Raw genomic sequence first — 23585 nt, 5'->3', positions numbered from 1 at the left:
ATACATAGAAAAGTGTTTCTAAAGAGGATTAATATTTGGTAATTATCTGAACGTTGTTCTTGCTGGTGCTTGCGTCAACCTCAGATCCATCTCCATACTAATTTGGCATTTATTGTGGTGGCAAAAAGTCACAGTTTAGTTATCTTTTCAAAGGAAACCCCAAAAGCTCAGTTTTTCTAAGTCCCGTTCATATTCTTCGGGACGGAAATGATTTCAGCAAATCCCTGCATCATTCACATTAACAGGATCAGTTTTTATACAGCGTGAGAGGCTTTTGTGCTATACTTGTCTTGTCTTTCCGACTTCGATGGTAAACGACATCCGCAGTTTTATATGGAGCATTTTTAAATTCAGAAATAGCGCACTGGTTTCTTATTTGGCTCATAGTAGTACAAAACGACCAGAGAGAAGAGTAGCTAATAAACAACTAAATTTTATTTATTTCAACGCATTAATTTTGGCAATTTGCTTTCATTAACAATGTACGCATAGTGTTCTCGCTTGCAGTATTGCTCATGACGTTTCGCCAGCCGTCTCCACGGGGAGCCACTGTGGGCTTTTCCTACTCTCTGAATTCACTGCACACTGATTGTCTTTGGACACACCTGTCAGTTGTTAACTTGTTAATCGTAAACACGGCTAGGAGGGTGACATGTGGGAAGTGCGGGTAGTGGTAGATTGTTTGTTTGCGCATACCGAGTGCTTACATATGTGGTAAATGGATTTATGTGCAACAGGGTGGCTGATATAACCATGCCGTTTTCTGGTGTGAGTGAGTTTATGAACGACGTGTGGATTGTAGGACTGGGAAATGAAGTGTTGTTGGCGTTGATCATTGTTGCCGTACCGTTATTAGTTCTGTTTTTCCACTTAATAACGACAGTTTCCAAGTGGTGAGTGAAGTGGTTTGCTGTTGTCTACTATTATTCACGATGAATTGTTTACTGTACGTCTACTAATGCCTTTGTAACGTGAAATACAATTTTCGTTAGCTGAAGACACGTTTGTATTACATTGCCACTCTTAAGACGTTTTTCGTATGTGAAGAATGTTTCGTAATGCAGTTGTATTGTAGAATAATTTATACAGAATTTCTGTGCGTCAAAATCATGTAATAGTCATTGTGCTGGTTTCAGATCCTAACATGTACGCCTTTCATATACTCACGCTCAAAATCTTTCCAGTCTGTGACACACATACACACACACACACACACACACACACACACACCCTTACGCAACGAAATGAAACTTGACTATAGCAGACATTTTACCATGACTGTTCAAAATTTTGACTGTAGAATAGCCCACAAATATTGTAGTGCAGTGCAACAGCATCAGTGTTATCTGTATGCGAAGTTCAGAACAGGTACAGCTTCTTGTCTTCATGTTAGTACGCAGTTGAACATGGCTGACGTTTGCAGCAACCGTATACACAAATTTGAAAAATATGTAAAAAATCTGCCAACCGGTTGCATAGATTTTCTATATACCTTGACCAGGTTTCGTCACCTCTAAGGGGACTTCATCAGAAGGTAAGGTAATTACATGAAGAACATATCTACAAAGATGTACAGTGATTTAAGACCTTAGTTGCTCAAGTCATACATTAAAATATGACCTAATGTTCTTCAAAAAGTCAAACATAAGTAACACTGGTGTGGTGTGAGGAGCCTTTGACGATATGTTCTTCATGTAATTACCTTACCTTCTGATGAAGTCACCCTTAGATGTGACAAAACCTGGTCAAGGTACCTATATAGAAAATCTATGCAACCGGTTGGCAGATTTTTACATATTTTTCAAATTAGTACACATTGTCGACGTTCAACAGGGGGGGGGGGGAGAGAGCATAGAATCAGTTGTTCATGTAATTTCACCAACCATAGGAAAACAACTCTCTCTCTCTCTCTCTCTCTCTCTCTCTCTCTCTCTCTCCATCTCCATCTCCATGCAGGTAGCCGTGTATTTGAAAGACTTGGAATTGGAAGAAAGTTTTTCAAGCTAGAGGGCTGATTTCTTTGAGAGGAAAAATCTGATTTAACTAAACTAACCGATACTGGGCATCTGCTTCGTCCTGTGACGTGAGGATGATGATGTAGTAGCACGTGTTATTATATGCACGCAAACAATAAAAGAATACAATACTGTCAAAATTCATTTGCACCAGTATTAGTTTTTGGAATATGGGTTATGGTGACAGACTAATCTGTAACGTAGCATTAGTCACAAGTTAGGATGAAAGGTGTAAATTTGATCGTGAGTTGGCGAAGCCATCGAATATGAATACGGAATCGTAATTGTAGTGTAATACTGGTATGTAACATAGCCTGATGCCTAAGTTATGTCAAAAAGCGAAAATTTGGTTGGTGGTTTCCTAAGGAGTATCAGAGGTTTCAGTTGTGATTATATGTAAGTAGGTTTCCCCTTATTACAAATCTGAGGATAACAGATCGTTGAAGTTGTTGCAGTGATCAGTAGATATTACTAAGACCAGTTCTTGTTTCATAAATGTCAGGTCACTGTGTGTGTACATCACAGTAGGTTCCCAGAATGACAGTCCATTTTTCAGTGTGATAAAGTGTTTGTGTTGAGCTACTGTGAATAAACATTATTTGAAAAGATTTGAGTTATTATACCTGTTTTATTGCAACATCCTTAATCTGTCTAATGTATGTGTCAGAAGAGAACTCAAACTGTAATCTACAACATCTAAACTTCCACTATTTCAATTTTTAACTGGTCATATGAAAGAAAGAAATATACAAATATCTGTGAGGATGACACAGACTTTCAGAGATGATTTAGAATGGTAACTTTATCAATTTTCACAGTAGTGAAGCTGAAGTATTGTCCATAGCTCTTAAGTTATACATTGTAGAGCCCATGTTTACTAGACTTTTTTCTTGTTTTGTCTATAGTATTACATCTGAAAGTTGACTACCCTGCATACAGTCTTAGCAACATCAGTACTGATACATCTATTAGACTGCCATAGGTATCAAAACGATTTTCACTTATAACTTTTGACTTGATCGTTTCCGGACCAGGGTATCTTACTTCAAATTGATACATTTACTGATCTTCATAATCCCTAGAAGTTTGTAAAAGAATTAAAATTCCTTTATGTTTGTGTGTCATACCATTTTTTTCCCAGATCATTCGTATTATTATTGCTTGAGCACTAATAATTTGGGAACATCACAAGCATATTGGTAGTACTGTGTGGTCATCTGATGTTTATTTAAATAAGGATAGGTCTTCAAAAACTTGAGTTTGGTGTTATTAAATGAGTAGTTTTAATTTTCTTTCACATTTCTCTCCCTCCATTTGTCCTTTTTCTCTATTAAACTTTACCACAAATACTTTTTGTTGTTTCAGAAACCTGTAGGCCTAATAACTCTTGTGTCAACATGTTACGCTAGAAACCTGGCTGCCAGTTTTTTTTCCCCTTCTTTTTCTCCCTCCACAATGTCTAGTATGCTATCTTCTTTGCCTGAGTTAGCTATGTTTATTTTTTAATATGCTGCTGTTTGCATTTAGCACAGTGTAAAACACTGATATTAATTATAACTTCTACTGAAGTAATATTTAAGGTTCAAAGTTGAGTTTACTTATACTCCTGTCAGTTCAACATTTTATACAAATTCAGTTACCAGAATTATTGTTGGTTAATTTCATGTTACATATATTACATTCATGTCCTGCATTATTGTGTGGAATGTGTTAGTTGTATTACAGCTTTTCATGAGAGGTGGTTACATCCACATGTTGGTCATTTACCCATGATGTATGTATATGGTTATTTACTTCTTTTAAAGAGCTTGTGATTGATATAAGATGAGTTACTAAGGAAAAAGTAACTTTAATCTATTATTAACCATATTTGTTACCCATTTGACTTAAATATGTAGCAGTACTATGTTTTCAACTCTGAATTGCACTGCATCATAAGTTAAAGTTTTTTGGGTTGGGTGTGGTAATGATATCCTCTCTTATAATTGTGTATTTGTAAATATCACAGCTATTTTCCAATTGGAATAAAATAAGTTGATACTGTTGATTTTGATGGAGAATATAAGTACCATGGAGGCTTATAAATATTCCCAATTGTTTAACCAAATACTAAGAGACATATGGTTTGAACTCTTAGTTATTCCTACTGTTTTTAATAAAGTGTAAACTATAGAACAGCCTCCAACTTTGTAGAGCAGGGTAGCAGTGAACAGGGATGTGCTTGATGTGTGACAATCTTGATTTCTGTGTCTGTAATGTTGACAGTTAATTCCTACAGAAAAAAATTATTTTAAAATGTGCACAATCTTAGTTATTTATTTAACTCTTCAGTCTGTACTTTACAAGCTTAAAATGCAATACCACTTTATCCATCTGTTAGTTTACTCCACTTTTGAATGCTGTTGTGTGTCTATTTTAATCCTAAAGATAAGTAAACTTCATTTTCAAGGTTCAGAACATGCCTTCCTACCTCTGGAAGTCAATTATTTATTGAACATATATTTGTATGTATATATACTTTCTATAAAATACTACTGAAACTAGTCAAGCGATGTACTACAAATACTGGTCAACCCCGTTAACTGATAACAGATGTCAGCTTCGCCTTGTATCATGATGATGTTGTAGTGTGTGGTATCGTATGTGCACAATAAGAAAGAGACCAGAACAGTGACAAAATATCTTTTTGAGTACGTGTTTCTTTTTAAATGTAGGTTTTGATGATCTGTATTGTAGCTCCAAGGTTAGGTAGGAAGGTACCAGTTTATTTGAGAGTTGGTGAAGCCAAAGAACATGAATACAAAATCTCAGATGTAGTGACATACTGTTTGAAGTGTAGTCAGAGGCCTGGGTTAGATTGAAACATGAGATTTTGGTTCAGAGATGAAGTGGCATTGAACGCTTAAGTTAATTCTCATACTCTTTCTTACTTTCATTTCATTTGTGCTAGAAAAAAAAAGACATCTAGAAAACCATGGATAAGAATTGTGGCGTATGTGTAAAACAGTTCTTCCAGTAAATAATATGAGATTTAGCATGTACAGTTTGTAACTGTATATTAAACCTTCATCACTAATAATAAATTCATTATAAATGAATATATAAGGCCCAAAAAGACAGACATTTAAACCAGTACAGTTTTTTACATTCACTGTCACGGGCTGCCCTGCAACAATATGTTTGAAAGTATATGAGTTTTGCCACCATGTCAATCAAATTGTTGAAGCAATATCAGTTTGTGAATGTTCTTCTTTTAACCACAAAGTCCATATTCCAAAGAATATGACATATGTACATTTTGTTGGTGACTCACAACTTTCTCAGCATTGACTTTCCAGTGTTGCCATCACCATAGAGGTAAAGTTTTGGTTTATATACCTTTGTATTCCACAATGAAGAATGAAATTTTGATATGAATTGTCTCTGCATTTGCTATAAGTGATTTAAGGAAACCTCAAAAAATCTGAAGGTGGATGCTCATGTGGAGATTTGAATTCTGATACTCTCTTATGTGACTCCTGTGCTGTAACGACTGTGCCACATCACTTGGTTGTATTTTATGTTTGGTGAATGTGTAAATATTTGTCAGAATAGAACAACCTATCTGAAATCCAAACTTAGTGGAAAAATGTGCCATTATTTCAAAGGTGAATAGCAACTTTCAGGTGTATCATGTAAAGCATAGCTATCCTCATGGTCTCTAAGGTTTTATTTGTGTGCTTGATTAATGGTGTACTTCTGGGTGGCCAGCTGAGTTTTTGTTTCTGTTTCTGCACAGTATTTTGACAACTGTCTTCTTCATGTGTTGTGAGTTAGTGTTTTGTGTACATGCTGCCTGGATTACAAACAGACTATGAACTGTTGTGTGTATTGTGCTGCTATTTTCATCTGGTGCTGCTATTTTCATCTGATTGTGAGTTCAGCTCCTTGTGCCCCTTATGCCTTTTCATGTTCTCTTGTTTTTTAGAGTCCACAGTGATATTCCATGAAAAGCACGTGTTCTCAGTGTTTCTCTGTTTTGGTGAATGTGATGGCTGACGAGATTGTCTGAGCTGTCAATTTAAGATACAAAAATGATAATGGGCACTCTCGATGGAATGCAAACAATAGAATGAGTAAAAGCAACCACTCACTATACTTGAATCTCACATCTTGTCACTTATCACTTGCCTCTGCTCACTGGCTCCACAACCTCTCACCTCAGTTACACAATTCCAGGAGTACAATGCTGTTTTAAAAACTTAGCTAAAATATTCACCTTCTTACTCACAGACCAATCAATTATTTAATGCATATGACTTACATACTGATACTCCTCGATATTTTTGCAATTTTTTCATAAGTTACAGTACCGTGTATAATGTGGAAAGACTTATGGCAGATTACATGTCATGCTGATCTTCAAATTCATCGCCAGTTCTGGCTGAGCAAGTATTTTCAAATCTTTCAAGAGTCATTGTTAAAAGAGTGTGATTTATAACAAGTTATTTGCTAATACTGTCTAGTAACTATGTGGCTATTGTTTTATCAATGTTTCTACTACAGGATAGCATATATCTGGGAGAGATTGCAGACCAGTGATTCTGGTGAGGAAGAGCAAAGCCAGCAAGAAGATGCTATCGAAGACGTAGTAGGTAAGTTTTTCAGTCACTATTTCAGGCGCATAGAATTAAAATTGTGCTGTTAAAAACTCTCTCATACCATTACAAGCAATACAAATTAGTTAGCTGATGAGGTACTTGTAGTCACACATTGTACTACTTAACTAGATTTTCATCAAGGAATCGACCCAAATGTTGTATTTATTCAGTACATTGTTTTTCTCTAGATGATCTCCTAGGAAGTCTCTGTTGAATTTCAGAAAATGGAGAAAAGTAAGCTCACACATTCAACAAACCAACATTCGTAACATGCCTAGCCTACGTTCACTATGGTCAAGTGGCAGCTCAGTTAGACTGCCTTCAGAATTTAGAGTTCTAATGAATGATTTGGTAATTTTTATGCAACTTTGGTCAGCTACACAAACACATTTTACTACTCTCATTTTTTTTTTTTAGGCTATATAAATTAAAAGTTATTGACGAGCATATACAGCAAAATGTGCTGTTAATTTTCACAAGAGTTCCCAGTAATCATTTCAATAGTGTGCTAAACTTTTGGTGTTTCCTCCATATGCTAAAAATACATGCTTTTTGGGTGCTTAGTAGTCTTACATTTTAACAGCTCAGAGCGTAGTGCGTGTCTGGTCTTCTCATCCCACATGTAATGACACAAATATGCTTTCTGAGCTCTTGTCATCCATGTAACTTTGCTTTGAAATGTGTTGCTTTAAGCTTCTAATTTTGTATGCTCAGCTGAAAGGAATAATTGTAAAAAGAAAACTAGTAAAAGATTTTCAGTTGTTGGAACTGTCAACACAGCCTCGCATGTTTGAAGGAAGGCAGATTCTTGCTAAAATTGTCCAGTAGAAGAGAAACACTGTGGTATAACAACTTCTGTTGGCACATAAGGTACATTGCATTGTAGAACTCTGAAAATGAAAAATGTGCTGCACTGGAACGCTTCCTACTTAGCACTTTGTTGTTCTGATTTAATTTATAGAAACACTTAGTCATTGCTAATTTAGGATTATAGTGTAACAGTTTCACAGTCCTCATACAAAGCCCATGTTCACCCTGCTCATTTTTACTTGAATAGTGTCTCAGTGGATCGATACGATTTTCCACCTCCAGTCGTAACCTCCTGCAACATTGCTTCAGCAAATGTAGCAAAAATAAAAGTTGCAGCATTATGTTATAGATCAGTCAGTGAAGGAAAAAGTACAGCAAATTTTTGTACATTGATAGGGGGGAGTGTGATAAAAACAACATCCTAAATATCTGGACCAGTAGGGAGAGAGAGAGAGAGAGAGAGAGAGAGAGAGAGAGAGAGAATGTGTGTGTGTGTGTGTGTGTGTGTGTGTGATATGGGGCATTTAAAAGTCACTTTTTATATTTCTCTTCGATATCTTGAAAACTGCATTGTCTTGCAAAAATTATTTTCTGAATAAAAACTTAAACTGCATTAAATTTCCTACAAAAAAGGTCCCCTTCATTTTCTCTCTACAACTAATAGTTTCCACATAGGATTGGACAGAAAAATTACAGACTATTAAAAATAGTTTATAATGGCAAAAAATGGATGTGTGTTGTTAAATGAAGTGGGTTAAGAACAAATATTAATGTGTAGGAGAACCGTGTTAAGGACAGTGTTCTGGGGGTGTAACAGGGTGGAAAGGTGGGGTTAAAGGCTAGAAGCATGAGAGAAGGTAGGTTGCTGGATTGTGGCCATGCACTGTCATCCTTTTTAGGTTTGCGAACTGCCCACTACTTCACAAAAAGCAACTACAGGATGTTCCACAAAGTTATACTGAGCCTTCTGCAGCTCACCTCATGAATCACCAGTGACACAGTGTGCAGATATGCCCAAGGGTGTTTATTTTCTACAAAGTGTGTTAATATCAATGGTATATAATTACTAGTAAAACTAATGAAAGACAATGGAAAGGACATAATCTGCATAAAACTGTGCACAGTGGCACAGTGTTGTACACTACTAGAGGGGAAATGTACACTGCCAGAGGAGGAGCCCCCCTCTATATTTGCTGTATGATTACGGACAGCCTCTTCTCAAGGTTGGAGCTATGCAGTACAGTAGATTATTGGTCTAGATTTGAGCATGATCAGTCCTATTCCATCAGACAAATTGACACCCTTCTTGCAAAGATGTTGTGGAGGTGTGGTAAGTGGCTCCACTCAGTGCAGCCCACTTTACAGGTGCCAACAGTTCCTGAACTGAAGAGATTTATGCCATCTACAAGTAGTGCAATTAATGATAAAAGAAGTATCATAACTTTCTGGTCATTCATTAATTCACCACCAAGTGACTACAACACAGTTACACGGTCTTACAACATGCTGTCAGTGATGGACAGCAGCAAGATGCTATATGTACCAACCCAATCCATTTCCCATCAACACCACATAGGCCACTGACAACATCACACTTACAAATTAAGCACTTCTGTCTCATTGTTTGCAGCAACATATTTTACAAAAATGCTCAATTAAGAACTGCACATAAGTACTTGTTAAATAAACTGAAAATAACTCCACTATATAATCATACAGGATGACTGACAATCAATTTACCCTCTAGCAGCGTAGAACAGTGTGCAGAGATTTATGTAGAGTCTGTCCTTATGTGTTTCTTGCATTAGTATTATTAGTAATTCGTATCTGTATTTCATGTGATGTTAACGCATTTTGTGGAAAATGAACACCCCTGGAAATATCTGCACACTGTATCACCAGTAATTCATGAGGAGAGCTGCGGGAGGCTCGGTATAACCTAGTGAAGCACCCTGTAGTTGCTTTTTGTGATGAAGTGGGCTGTTCAGTCTGCAGACCTGTGAAGGATGACAGTGCATGGCCACAATCGGGCAACCGATCTTCACTCCTGCTTCTAACTTCCACCCCAGCCTTTCCACCCTGTTACACCCTCAGAACACAATCCCTTAATATGGTTCTCCTACGCTTACATGTGGAAAACACATTTAATATTTGTTCTTAACCCACTTCATTTACCAACTCACATCAGTTTTTTTACCATTAGAAGACTATTTTTAATAAACTGTGGTTTTTGTATACCATGCAACATGGAAACTATTAGTCATAAGGGAAAAATGGGGAGGACCTTTTTTGTAGGAAATTTAATGCAGTTTAATTTTGTATTGGGAAACATTTTCACTAGGAGCCACAGCTTTTGATTTGTTCAAGAAAAACATGAAAAGTTACCTTTAAACACCCCAGCACCCATCCCACCCCGTGCTCACCATCTACTGCTTAGCATTTTTTAGTATGTTGATCATGACACTCCCCACTACCACTGCACAAAAATTTGGAACTACATGGACATTTTTCCCCATTCGACCTTCTTGGTCTTCATTGACTATTAGTTACGCATCGAGGTGCCTTAGCGAACTCAATAGTAAAAAATCTTCCTCTGAGTATACACTAATAACAGCAGCAATTTTCTAATATTGTGGCTCAGTCTGTAAATGTGGGGCCATGTTTCTATACTGACCGCACATGTAGCTGTACTAGTTAAATGACCTGCACTCTCATTATCAGTTATAAACACAACTGAATTCTGTTGATAGGGTGTCTGTCTGAGGACCCTATGGCCGTATTTTTTTGCCAGTTCTTCAACAACATGTAGAGGCAAAGGTGGCTTATTCTGAGCCATGCCATCATCTGGTACAAGTATATTTTTTTGTTGTAGCCAGTTGATAATGCCTTGTTTTTTGAGGCTACTGTAGGTACCTTAACAAGAATTGTTAAATGGTAGGAGGCATTGTCCATAATTATTACTGATGGTTGCCTTAAATTTTTCAACAGCAGTACATGTAGCTTTTCTTTATGTGCATAGCAATATTTTTATAGTGGCAGAATGGTTCATGCAAAAGTCACTGTGTATTGGGCTCTCCTCCTCCCCTACCCTCTCAACTCCCTCAACTGGACCTTCCACCCTGTGCAGTCCATGTTGCCTGGCAAGGCTCTGCTGCTTGTGCCTGCAGAACAGGAGACACAACAAGCATGTGGAGCCTGAGATACAGCTCAAGTGAATGATACCTTCCCCTTAACATTCAATTCACAGAAACATTAGTCACAAAGTTATGCAAAATTCCTACTATTTATCTCCATTATAACCCTTTCAGATAGGTATCAGTACAACCCTGCTCCCAGCCCTCTCCACATGCACATTATTATAATATAATTTATCAATGCAGATACCTGTTCAACAAATTAATTCATTTGTCTTATCAGTTTTTAGCTTTCAGAAATGTAAATTTGTTGTGTCTCTTTTACTCTTTGCTTAGATGACTGCCTGTTAATTATTGTGTCTTGTTTCAGAACATTCCATTGATTTTGTTTCTTCTGTTTCTATTCTGAACTCTATTATCTCTTTCAATATTTTAGTTTGCTCCTCCTCACTTACATCTACATCTATACTCTGTAAAACATTGTGAAATACATGACAGAGGATATGTCCCACTGTGCTAGTTATTAGGACTTTTTCCCATTCTGTTCACACATGGTGTCCGGGAAGTGTTTAAATGCCTCTGTGCATGATGTAATTAATATAGCCTTATTGCCATGATCCTTATGGTAGCGATATGTAGGTTGTAGTATGTTCCTAGAGTCATCATTTAAAACCAGTTCTTGAAACTTTGTCACTAGACTCCCTCCCCTCTCCCTTCCCTCCCCTCCCCTCCCCTCCCCTCCCCTCCCCTCCCCTCCCCTCCCCTCTCCCTCCCCTCCCTCCCCCTCTCCCCCCTCCCTCTCCCCACTAGAGTGACAGTTCAGTTCTTTCAACATCTCAGTGACCCTTTTCCATGGGTCAAACAAACCTGTGACCATTTGTGCTGCCCTTCTCTATGTATGTTCAATATCCCTTGCTAGTCCTCATTTTATCAATATTCAAGGATGGGTTGCACAAGTGATCTGCAAGCGATCTCCTTTGTAAACTGATGCATATCCCTAATATTCTACCAGTGAACCGAAGTCGGATACCTGCTTTATTCACGACTGAACCTATGCGATCATTCCACTTTCATGTCTGTACTAAATGCTAAACTGAAGTATTTGTATGAGTTTACAGATTTACCCACTAGTATTATATATTCATAGGATATAATGTTTTTTCGTTTTGTGAAGTGCACAGTTGTATGTTTTTGAACATTTAAAACAAGTTGCCAGTCATTTTACCACTTTGAAATCCTAACCAGGTACTGCATCATCTGCAAAAAGCCTGAGGTTACTGTTAATATTGCCCACTAGATCATAAATATATGACATGAACAGCAAGGGAGACTACACACTTCCCTGGGATATACCTGAAGTTACTTCTACATCTGTTGGTAACTCTCCATCCAAGATAACATGCTGTGTCCTCCACACCAAGAAATCCTCAATTCAGTCTCACATTTTGTCTGACACCCCATATGATAGTTATTTTGATAAGTAACATAGGTGTGTGACACTGAGTCAAATGCTTTTCAGAAATTGAGAAATACTGCATCTACTTGACTGGCTTGATTCACAGCCTTCAGTATGTCCTGTGAGAAAAGTGCAAGTTGGATTTCACATGACCTATGTTTCCGAAATTCATGCTGGTTGGCATGGAGGAGGTCATTCTGTTTGAGATACCTCATTATGTTTCTGCTCAGAATTATTTCTAAGTTTCTGCAACAAATGAATATAAAGGATATTGGACAGTAGTTTTATGGACCACTTCTACTACCTTTCTTGTAGACATGTGTGACCTGTGCTTTCTTCCAACAACTGGGCACGGTTTTCTGCTTGAGGGAGCTCCAATGGATTATACGTAATAGAGGGGCTAACTCATCTGCAAATTGGGTAAAGAATCTGGTATGAATTCCATCAGGTCTGGGGGCTTTGTTCTGTTATAATGATTTCAGCTGCTTCTCAATACCACTTACACTAACGTCTATTTTGTTCATCATTTCAGTGTTAAAAGAATTAAACCGGGGTGATACTATTGGATTTTCCTTTGTAAATGAACATTTGAAAACAGAGTTAAGCACTTCTGCTTTTGCTTTGCTCCTCCTCTGACCTTTTGAGTGTTTATTGCATTACCTCTCTCTTTTTGGGCACTTGAGCTGGTCATTCCTGCCTTTTCTATATTTTTCTCATGTGTTTCTAGAACTTCTTTTGGTGTTCTAGTGTGCTGCTTTTGCTTCTGTATCTAACATATTTCATTATACATTGACACCCATCTTCACATATTGATCCCTTGACTTTGTTGTCCCTTGTCTACCTCTCCGTGACACATGCCTTTAACATTGTTTCTTGTAAATGAGTTCCTTGCCTTATCAACTTTTGTAAAGGCATTGTGAATTGCTGTTTTCCTGCATTTGACAATACAAGGATTTCATAATTACTTTCACGTATTCCCTGTTCTTTCTCTTCACAAAATTTCTCTGCTATCTTACTCCATTTTATTGCCCTTTTAATAACACTGTTCACACATTCACTATATAAACTTACTTCCTGTTATTATGCTGCATGCCATTTAACTGATTTTGCTGTCTGCTTTGTGTGCTGTGAAATATTGTGATGTATCTCAGTTGGATAACTGAACTCAGTTGTCAGTTGCTCATAACCATATGTTCTGTTGCTTTGTTGTCATCTAATGCCATCATGAGTGCTTCCATCTCCTCCTCATCATCTCCCCCCCCCCCCCCCCCCAAACCCGTCCTCTCCCTGGATTCAGCTAGTGATTGATCGAGAAAGTTAAATATGCCTGCAAAACATTTTACTGTCATGATCTCTTATTGTTTATGTGTTTCTGATATCACAGAGTCTCACGTTGATTCCATAACAAGCACTCTGAATTGATTCTAAACTCTCTACAGAAATTGTTTGTACTCACATTTGGTTCACCATGTGCAACAACCATTGCTTGCCATGTAATATTCTGTTGGAATCATCGCAGGCAGAATACACACATTAGCTGTGTGATGTAAGTCAGAGTGACATCTATCTGGTTGCTCACAATATCTGAGTTATCCAAGTTATCACTCTGTAGTTTACCAAAGTCATAGTCATATACACTGGGGAGCAATTAAAATGGTGCTGAAGTAATTAACCTAAGCAGTGCAATTTCATTTTGACCAGTAACTAACAGAAATGAAAACGCTTAACATTATAAATGTATGTTCTCTATGGTGACTAACTGCAACAGCTAAGTTAGAGGGGTTGCCTGCACAATCATGACCCCAAAAGATAGATGCAGAATTCGCTAAGGTTTGGACAGCTTTAGTTAATGAAGATAACATAGACTGCTTTCATTTATTTACAAATTAAAAATTATTGAGTAATTTTGTCAGCATAAGTTACTGCTAATTTACACAAGGCAACCCCAAATGCCATAGCAAGAAATATAATACAATGCAGTGCTTGTTACTTGTAGACAGTTTTGCTTCTTTCTGTTCCTCGTAAAACAATACAACCACCACCATCCATTGGAGTTGACCATTTGGAAGTTTGGGGAATGGCGGAAACAGAGAATTTTAACTACTCTTATCCTATTCATCTGATCTGCAAATGAGAATACCCATGGATTTCATTTTTGAAGGCACTAAACATCTTCCCCCAGTCCCTCCAACCAATCAGATTTACTCAACAGAAAAAAATATTCAGATGATTCATGGCTCCTTAAATCTGTTAAAACTGCAGGTGGTTACATAAGTTTGCTGGGTAACAGGTCATGTTGGGATCCAGAAAAACAAGCAAGCAGGACAGCAGTTAAAGAATCATCTAATCAGTGCAATGTGCTGTTCCTGTGTGATTATTAAGTAAGTGTTGAAAACCATCTTCATACGATGTCTGAAAACAGTGGCAATAAGCTGTAGTGGGTGGAACCACACTTATTTCCAAACTGATCCTCCTCTTGGTCACAGAGATCGGAAAGAATGGCAATGACCCATCTCTGTGAAGTGTGTAATCTTCTGTACTGTGGTTTTCTGCATTGGGAAGAGGCCCAATCAGTGCACGTTGTAAACACATTGCAGTATACCACATTTAAATTCTATGTGGGTTATTTTATGATAAGAACAGCAGTAAATTTAAGTGGAGGTCTGCTGTTATATATATGCATATATACAGTAAAGAAATAATCGTAAATTAACCACACTGATTCTATTTGAATTTCAGTGTCTGTTAAGCTAGAAGGATTTAAAGCTCCCTTCCAGGACTGAAGCTACAATGTCCAAGAAAGTGGTTTGTACTTTAAGGGAAACATCTGGAATAAAATTTACTGATGCCCAGAAGCTAACTTTTTGTCTTGAATTTTGTTTTGTTGAGTTTTTGCTTCTTGACAGACTTACACAAGAAGTTTGAAAAAGGTAGTGATTTACAGCGCTCACAAGCATCTGAAAATGATGGAAAAATTTACGTTAAATAAAATATGGAAGCCTACCCATTGTGTTGTGTGTAACATATTTTGTAGTAAATCAGTGGTTGTGAGCTACAGTTATGAATTTCAAAAATTTTGGAAGGAGTGTCATATTTTGGAAAATCAGTACTCTTAATTGCAGGTTAGGTACTTAAGTATTTCAATTTGTTAAGTTGGCTACTGTAACTTAATATTGTCTTTCGCACATATTATAACTGTCATATCATGTTCCATTTAGTTTCCTCATTCAGCATCATTGTGTATTATATTTATGTGGATATGGTGTCTGTTCTTTCGGACATGTCTCGCGGGAGGCGCGTGCGAGATAGTCCCTGCAGTTGCACTATCCTCTGTGCCCTCGGTGACTCAGATGGATAGAGCATCTGCCATGTAAGCAGGAAATCCTGGGCTCGAGTCCCAGTTGGGGCACACATTTTCACCTGTCCCCGTTGATATATATAAACACCCATCAGCAGCTGAAGGTATTAATATGTAATTCTAATTTCGTTCTAGATGGCTGCAGGTCATCAATGGTGTCTGTTCTTTCGGACATGTCCGAAAGAACAGACAGCATATCCATATAAGTATATAGTTCTTGCAATATCGGCCATGACCTCCTTCTGTGCGGATGCACACATATCACCCGAACTCTTACGGGACTTGGTAAGAATGTCTTCCACGAGTAATGAATGTGTTGGGTAGGGACACTACGAATGTAGTGTGTGGACATATAAGGTGAGAATGTAGGTCTCGCGGAAGGTGTGCTCTAGATAGTCCCTGCAGTTGCACTATCCTATGTGCCCTTAGTGGCTCAGATGGATAGAGCGTCTGCCATGTAAGTAGGAGATCCCGGGTTCGAGTCCCGGTCGGGACACAAATTTTCACCTGTCCCCATCGATATATATCAGTGCCCGTCTGCATTTTTGTAAATTACTAATATTTTTAAATTAGGTACTAGAGTTGTTAAACCTCGACAAAACAGTATTTTAAAACACCAAGTTAGCTTTAGGGAACCAGTAAATTTTATCCCAGGTTTTTCTCTTGTTGTTATGTAAACCACTTTCTTGGAGATTGTAGCTCAGTCCTTATAGGGAATCTTCAAGCACTAATAACATAATAGATCCTGAAGTTAAGAAGAGTTTCTTTCTGTTTGTAAGCAGCTGGGAGTCATACCAACTGCTGTCAAGCAATTGGAGGCAGCTGTGAGTTGGTATGTTGGGTGAACTACCAAAATAATGTTCCAGAGATACCAAAAGTACCTAGGTATCATACTCTCCCGTAGATACTGTCTCCTCTCCATCAAATAAGCGTGCTATTTCTATTTGTGGACTCGACTGTCAGTGAGGTGTCAGTTTTATGTCTAGGCACCCTATACAGAAAGGAAGCAGGGACCAGAGGAAAAAGGTTACTATACTGATAACTGTTACCAACAAGTTTGAGGTTATGTCATCCACTGAAACTGTAACTGAGCCAGTCTGCATACTTCATCTGTTGGTAAGCCTGCTATGTCCAGTGTCAGGGGGAAGAAAGTTCAAAAGGATAATGATTTGTTAATCCTAATCAGTTCAAACATACAGTGAATAATGGTATTCCACAGAGAAATGACACCAAGAGATGGGAAGGCTCACTTTGTGCAATCAGTTTATATGGTTGGGGTTCTCTCTCAATATGCCAAAGAGTCTGTTATAGCAACCATTGAGGGAACAGGGTACAAACATCTGCAGATAGTGGTGTATGTTAGAACCAGTTAATTGCTGCTGTCTGAGCTCTGAGGTCATACTTTGATTATTCCAACAACATGCACCTGCTGTGGAGAATTCTAGCCTTGCTCATGGAATTACAGCAAAGTTCATGATCTCCAGCATTTTCACTGGAACTGGTCATGGTGACCTGGTTCTGAGTCAAATAGAAGGCTTGAACAACTGGCTTTGGGGGTTTCTTGACAAGTTACTCTACAACTCTCTCGACTTATCTTACAGTTGAGAACATAAATGGGTCAGTGGTGCACTGTGCATCAGATACTGCTCCTCAGTTAGCTTACTGTGTACAGAGTTCACAAAAAGGACTTTTTAGATTAGGCAATTCTCCATACATTCAAGATGATTATAGCTGTACGAGACCATGAAGTATTCGTGAAAGACTTAAAGAAGTACTCCCTGCAGATGACTATTAAAATCATATACTCAATTGAAATTGCTTTTTGATTGATGGTTCAGCAAGTTGAGTGGTAGGGGTCAGATGCTATCCAGCCATAGTTCTTCATGCTCACTGTGTTGCTTGTTTTGGATGGTGCCTTGTGAAGTGTGGCTGGCTACAGGCTAGCAACACTGCCCCCCTCTACTCCCCACCACAGCACTGCCATTGCAATCTTTCAATCGCCAAGTACTTTTGATCAGAGTGTAATGATCATTTGCCAAAACATGTGCCTGTGTTCAAAGCAATCCTAAAAAGCAGCATACTAACATCATAATAGGTATATAAAGCTGACTAGAATTCAGAATTGATGACAAGCTAACATAACACTAGGTACAGAAAACTGACTAGAATTCAGAATTGGTGATAGTGAGATTTTTGTCCTAAATCTGCGTGTATATCTAAAGGATAGGCTAATGGAAAATTTGGGAGGTGTCACTGTAGACAAGGATTCAGATGTTCAGAGATAAATTTCCATTCTGCATGTGAGGTCTTTTGTTTTTGTGCGCGACTCAGAATCAATGGTAGACATAGAATAATAATTGGGCCCTTCTATCACTCAGAAGGCTCAGCTCCATATTCTGTCAAGAACTTTAAATAGAACCTCAGCTCACTAATGTGTTATGTTGGCCAATCATAATGTCATCACTGGAGGAGACATTAGTTGTACAACATTCAATTGGGATAGTTAGTTTTATCAGTAGTGGGTGTGACAAGAAACCCTGAAAAACAATACTAAATGTCTTCTCTGAAAACTACAAACATGCTGTATACTAGATAAAGAGATGGTGGTGTCATATGTCAAGGTGGAACTTTAAACATTAAGCTCTAGGCAGGTGCTTGTAGAGGAACTGTCACTGAAGTTTATAAGAATAGTTGACCAATGGTTGGATAGATATGTACTTCGTAGCAGTGTTCATGGTGGAAGGGACCCTCCATGGTATACAGGCTGTGTAAAAAAAACTTTAGAAGAAGTAGTGACTGTTGCATAGAGCATTACATACCAGAATCTTAAAAGGTCTCACATAGCCGAAATAAATTCTGGTCATATGTAAAGTCTGTCAGTGACATGAAACTTTGTGCACTGATAGACAGGGATAACACAGGAGCCGACATTTAGGGTAGAAAAGCAAAATCAGAAATGTGTAACTCCCATTTCAAATGTTCCTTTACAAGTACAGGAGTACTTCCATAGTTTAATCCTTGCATCACTGCAAAGGTGAGTGATATAGATAATAGTGTCAGTGACACTGAGAAACAGCTGTAATAATAAAAATTTCACAAGGCCCCAGAGCTGCAGATTTTAGAGAATTTTCAGCTGAGTTAAAGCACAGATAAAACCTGTATACGAGAAAGTGCGATAAAGTGGCAGAAGAGATCCACTAACCTACCATCCAGTATCATCAATACCTGTCGGTTGTAGAACTTAGAACATATTTTGAACTGAAACTTCATATCTTGAACAGAATGACCTCTTCCATACCGACCACAAAGACACCAGTCACGCGATACCTGTATCGTGCAAGATATCTTGAAAGTTATGGATCAAGACAATCAGGTAAATGCAGTATTCCTTAACTTCAAAAAAGAATTTGACTTAGTATCATTCCAGTGGTTGTTAAAAAAAAAAGTCTGGTCGTATGGGGTATCAAACAGAATTTGCACCTTGATTGAGGAATTATTGGTATTGAGGTCCCAGCATATGATCTTGGTTTTACTGATTGACAGATGTACTGGTAACTCCAAAAGTGGCTCAGAGAAGTGTGTTGCAGGTACACTGATCATCCAGAACATTATGATCACCAACCTGCTATCAATATGAACAGTCCAGGTGATAGCAATGTCACCTGGTGAGAAATGACCAGACATACGCACAGTGCATGTAGTACCAGTGAGTGTGCTGTCCATGTGTAGAATGGGAATGGTGCTCGATGTATGAGAGTTTGACTGGGGCAGATTGTGATGGCCTGGAGGCATGGCATGAGCATTTGGGAAACTGCACAACTTGGGTGTTTAATGAGTACTTTGGTGAGTGTCTTCAACATGTGGTGAAATCACGTCCAGACGTTATTGAGTTGGGTGACCGCACCTCATTGCAGATGTCTGACGTTGTAGGCAGACTGATAAAACAGGACAGGCAATGAATTTTGGTGGAACTAACATCAGGCTTTAATGCTGGGCAGAGTACAAGTGTGTCTGAACACTCGATGCCTTGAGCACTCCTAGCGATGGGCCTCCGCAGCCATCAAACTATGCGTGTACAAATGTTAACTCCACAACATCGGTAACTATGATTATGGTGACATGTCGCTGCTGTTATCTGCACCAAAGGTGGACATTCCGGCTATTAGGTAGGTGGTCATAATATTCTGGCTGCTCAGTGTAGTGTTGTGAGTTAATGATCTGGCTGGCAATATTATGTCTATCCTCAAACTTTTCGCAGACAATACCCTTATCTGTAATAAAGTACTATCAGAAAAAAGGTGCATAAATGTGTCAAATCTTGAAGATACTTCAGAGGGATACAAAGATTACCAATTTAATGCTTTAAATGTTTGGAAGTGTAAAATTGAGCACTTAACAAAATATAGAGAAAATGGTATCCTAAGACTATAATATCAATGTGTCACAGTGTGAATCAGTCAACTCGTACAAATATCAGGGTTTAACAGTTTATTGGAAGGGAATGAGTGGTCACATAGGCTCAGTTGTAGGTAAAGCAAGTGGCAGATATTGGTTCTCTGATAGATCTCTGGGGAAATGCCATTAGTGTACAAAGGAAATGGCCTACAAAACACTTGTTTGACGTATCTTAGAATATTGTGTATTCATGTGGGATCCATACGAAATTGCACTGTCAGGGTGAAATCTGCCAACTGTAGTCATGAGCATAATTTCAATACTCATCTTGTAGATCTTCAGCTTCTAGTGTTGCTGGTACATCTCAGTGAGATGATAACTTTTGCATTTTAACTTTCCTGACATTGGTTTCACATAGTATGAGGACAATTTGTAGCACACCAGTTACTGGAGAATGTTATCCACACCATAAACTTTCATTTATTAAAATACAACAAAGACAATCACAGAGTTTGTCACAAATACTGTTCCAGCGCTGCCACTTCATGGCTATAAATATCCTGCCTTTAGAAATTGACAGTAATTAAAGTTGTAAATGTACATTTGTGATTCTCTACATTTTATAATTTACAATTAATAATTTACACATCTGAATAATTTGGTGATAGATTAAACTTAGCCTTGACATAGATTTCAACATACAGTAACAATGTTGATTATATAGAGACATTTATTTTCATAATAATGTGACTTCGGTTGAGTTAACAATGTATTAAAAGAAACCTTTATATTTCAGATGATGAAAACTGCAACAGCTGCATCAGAATGATTTATTAATCAGAACTAGTTTCATGAGATGATGGTCACATCTTCAGGTCCCCAATTGTTAACCTAAAGAAGATACAAAAATCATTAGTAGAACTATCCCAAAACAGGAACTACCAAATTAATATAATGTAGATTAGCAAGTGGGGTGTCCCTGTTTGACATATGTCCTTAAAATCTCCACAAGGTTAAATAATATAAGTCCCCTATCTTCTTGCACAAAACTGGAGTCATAAAGTATGTAACCATCATGAATAAAATAGCCAGTGGAACTAAAGAAAGACATAACCCTAATAGAAAAACCATCATAAATAAAATAGCCACTGGAACTAAAGAAAGACATAACCCTATAGAAAAACCATCATAAATAAAATAGCCACTGGAACTAAAGAAAGACATACCCGTATAGAAAAAATTTTGAATAGGAATTGTCATCATAAAACACTGAAAAGGACCCCCAACCTTACGAGACATATGTGGCATGTGCTCTCAGGTACAGGCGCCAGCACCACTAGCACAACATAGACTGAATAAGGAGACCCCTGCTATGAAGAATGCGCAGCAGTGCATGTGCAGAACCCGGGGAAACTGATATAGTGGGCCAGAGGCCACAAACAAACATGAAAAGCAGCAGCAAAATGCCAAACTGAGCCAAATGTATGAATGCATGTAAGCCTTGGAAGATACAGAAACCTCTGTACACAACAAATGCTCTGCTAGCAGGTGTTGCCAACTTTACAGTTAACAAGAAGATACTACAATAATGTAATACTGTATCACAATAACATGCAAAATGTTAAGACACAGGAAGAGAATGGAAACTATGCCTCGGAAAGCACAGAAAAAGGGTAACTTACTTATCATGAGGTCTGTGCAAAAAATTCCAGAACTTCATCCACAAAATTTTTCTACACTTACTCTTTACTTATTGTGCTTGGTCTCCTCTGAAATACTCTCCTCCACAACTAATACACCACTCCAAATGCCATCTCCACTCCCGGAAGCCGCCTTGGTATGTCTCTTGCTGGATCGCGCGTTTTTCTTTTATCTCATCTATTGTTGCAAATCTTTGTCCTTTCGATGTGGTTTGCAACATTGGAAATAAAAAAAAAAAAAAGTCTGCAGGGGCCAGGTGTGGAGAGTACAGAGGATGAATCAGCACAGTGATTTCATTATTTTGTGCAAAAATCACGTACCAAGGCCAGGTGTGGAGAGTACAGAGGATGAAGCAGCACAGTGATTTCTTTATTTTGTGCAATAATCACATACCAACGGGGATGAATGTGTGGGTGTGCTACCATGATGCAAGGGCCACGAATTGTCCACCACATTTCAGGCCGTTTTCTTCTCACATTTTCTCGCATGTGTTGCAACGTATCCCGACAGTAACATTGATGAACAGTTTGTCCCTGCGGCACGAATTCATGATGAACTAATCCTTCAAAATCAAATAAAACTATCAGCATAGCTTTGACATTCGACTTGACCTGGTGAGCTTTTTGGTCTTGGAGAACCTTTCCCGGCCCATTGTGAAGATCGGACTGTGCTCTTCACATCATAACCGTAGACCCACATCTCATCACCAGTTAAGATTCTCTTAAGGAGCATCTTGTTTTCATTTGTGAAATTCAAAAGTTCTTCACAGATTGCAAGGCAAAAGTCTTTCTGGTCTTGACTCATGAGCCATGGGACAAACTTGGCGGCAGCATGATCTACATCTACATTTATACTCCACAAGCCACCCAACGGTGTGTAACGGAGGGCACTTTACATGCTACTGTCATTACCTCCATTTCCTGTTCCAGTCGCGTATGGTTCGCGGGAAGAACAACTGCCAGAAAGCCTCTGTGCGCACTCGAATCTCTCTAATTTTACATTTGTGATCTCCTCGGGAGGTATAAGTAGGGGGAAGCAATATATTCGATACCTCATCCAGAAACGCATCCTCTCAAAACCTGGACAGCAAGCTACACCGCAATGCAGAGCACCTCTCTTGCAGAGTCTACCACTTGTTGAGTTTGCTAAACATCGCCGTAACGCTATCATGCTTACCAAATAACCCTGTGATGAAACGCGCCTCTCTTCTTTGGATCTTCTCTATCTCCTCTGTCAACCTGGCCTGGTATGGATCCCACACTGATGAGCAATACTCAAGTATAGGTCGAACGAGTGTTTTGTAAGCCACCTCCTTTGTAGACGGGCTACATTTTCTAAGGACTCTCCCAATGAACCTCAACCTGGCACCTGCCTTACCAACAATTCATTTTATATGATAATTCCACTTCAAATTGTTCCGTACACATACTCCCAGGTATTATACAGAAGTAACTGCTACCAGTGTTTGTTCCGCTATCATATAATCATACAATAAAGGATCCTTCTTTCTATGTATTCGCAATACGTTACATTTCTCTATGTTAAAGGTCAGTTGCCACTCCCTGCACCAACTGCATATCCGCAGCAGATCTTCCTGCATTTCGCTGCAATTTTCTAATGCTGCAACTTCTCTGTATACTGCAGCATCATCTGTGAAAAGCCACATGGAACTTCTGACACTATCTACTAGGTCATTTATGTATAGTGTGAAAAGCAGTGGTCCCATAACACTCCCCTGTGGCATGCGAGAGGTTACTTTAATGTCTATAGACCTCTCTCCATTGAGAACAACGTGCTGTGTTCTGTTTGCTAAAACCTCTTCAATCCAGCCACACAACTGGTCTGATATTCCGTAGGCTCTTACTTTATCAGGCGACAGTGTGGAACTGTATCAAATGCCTTCCAGAAGTTGAAGAAAATGGCATCTACCTGGGAGCCTGTATGTAATATTTTTTGTATCTTATGAACAAATAAAGTGAGTTGCGTCTCACACGATCGCTGTTTCCGGAATCCATGTTGATTCCTACATAGTAGATTCTGGGTTTCCAGAAAGGACATGATACACGAGCAAAAAAC

General features: G+C 38.4%; 1 protein-coding gene across 1 annotated transcript in view; it reads left to right on the top strand.

The window, feature by feature from the left end:
* The first annotated feature begins 613 nt into the window (after window positions 1-613).
* LOC124721586 (E3 ubiquitin-protein ligase RNF170) overlaps window positions 614-23585 on the top strand; it is a 118024-nt gene continuing 95052 nt past the window's right edge. Inside the window, exons 1-2 of the mRNA XM_047246635.1 lie at window positions 614-893; window positions 6561-6649. Of these exons, the coding sequence (XP_047102591.1) occupies window positions 727-893; window positions 6561-6649 (256 nt within the window). The 5' untranslated portion in view covers window positions 614-726. The remainder of the gene's footprint in view (window positions 894-6560; window positions 6650-23585) is intronic.

Source organism: Schistocerca piceifrons, chromosome X (assembly GCF_021461385.2).
Source record: "Schistocerca piceifrons isolate TAMUIC-IGC-003096 chromosome X, iqSchPice1.1, whole genome shotgun sequence".
NCBI classification, from domain to species: domain Eukaryota; kingdom Metazoa; phylum Arthropoda; class Insecta; order Orthoptera; family Acrididae; genus Schistocerca; species Schistocerca piceifrons.
Note: the sequence above shows the minus strand (reverse complement) of the source record. Positions and strands in the feature narration are given on the sequence as shown.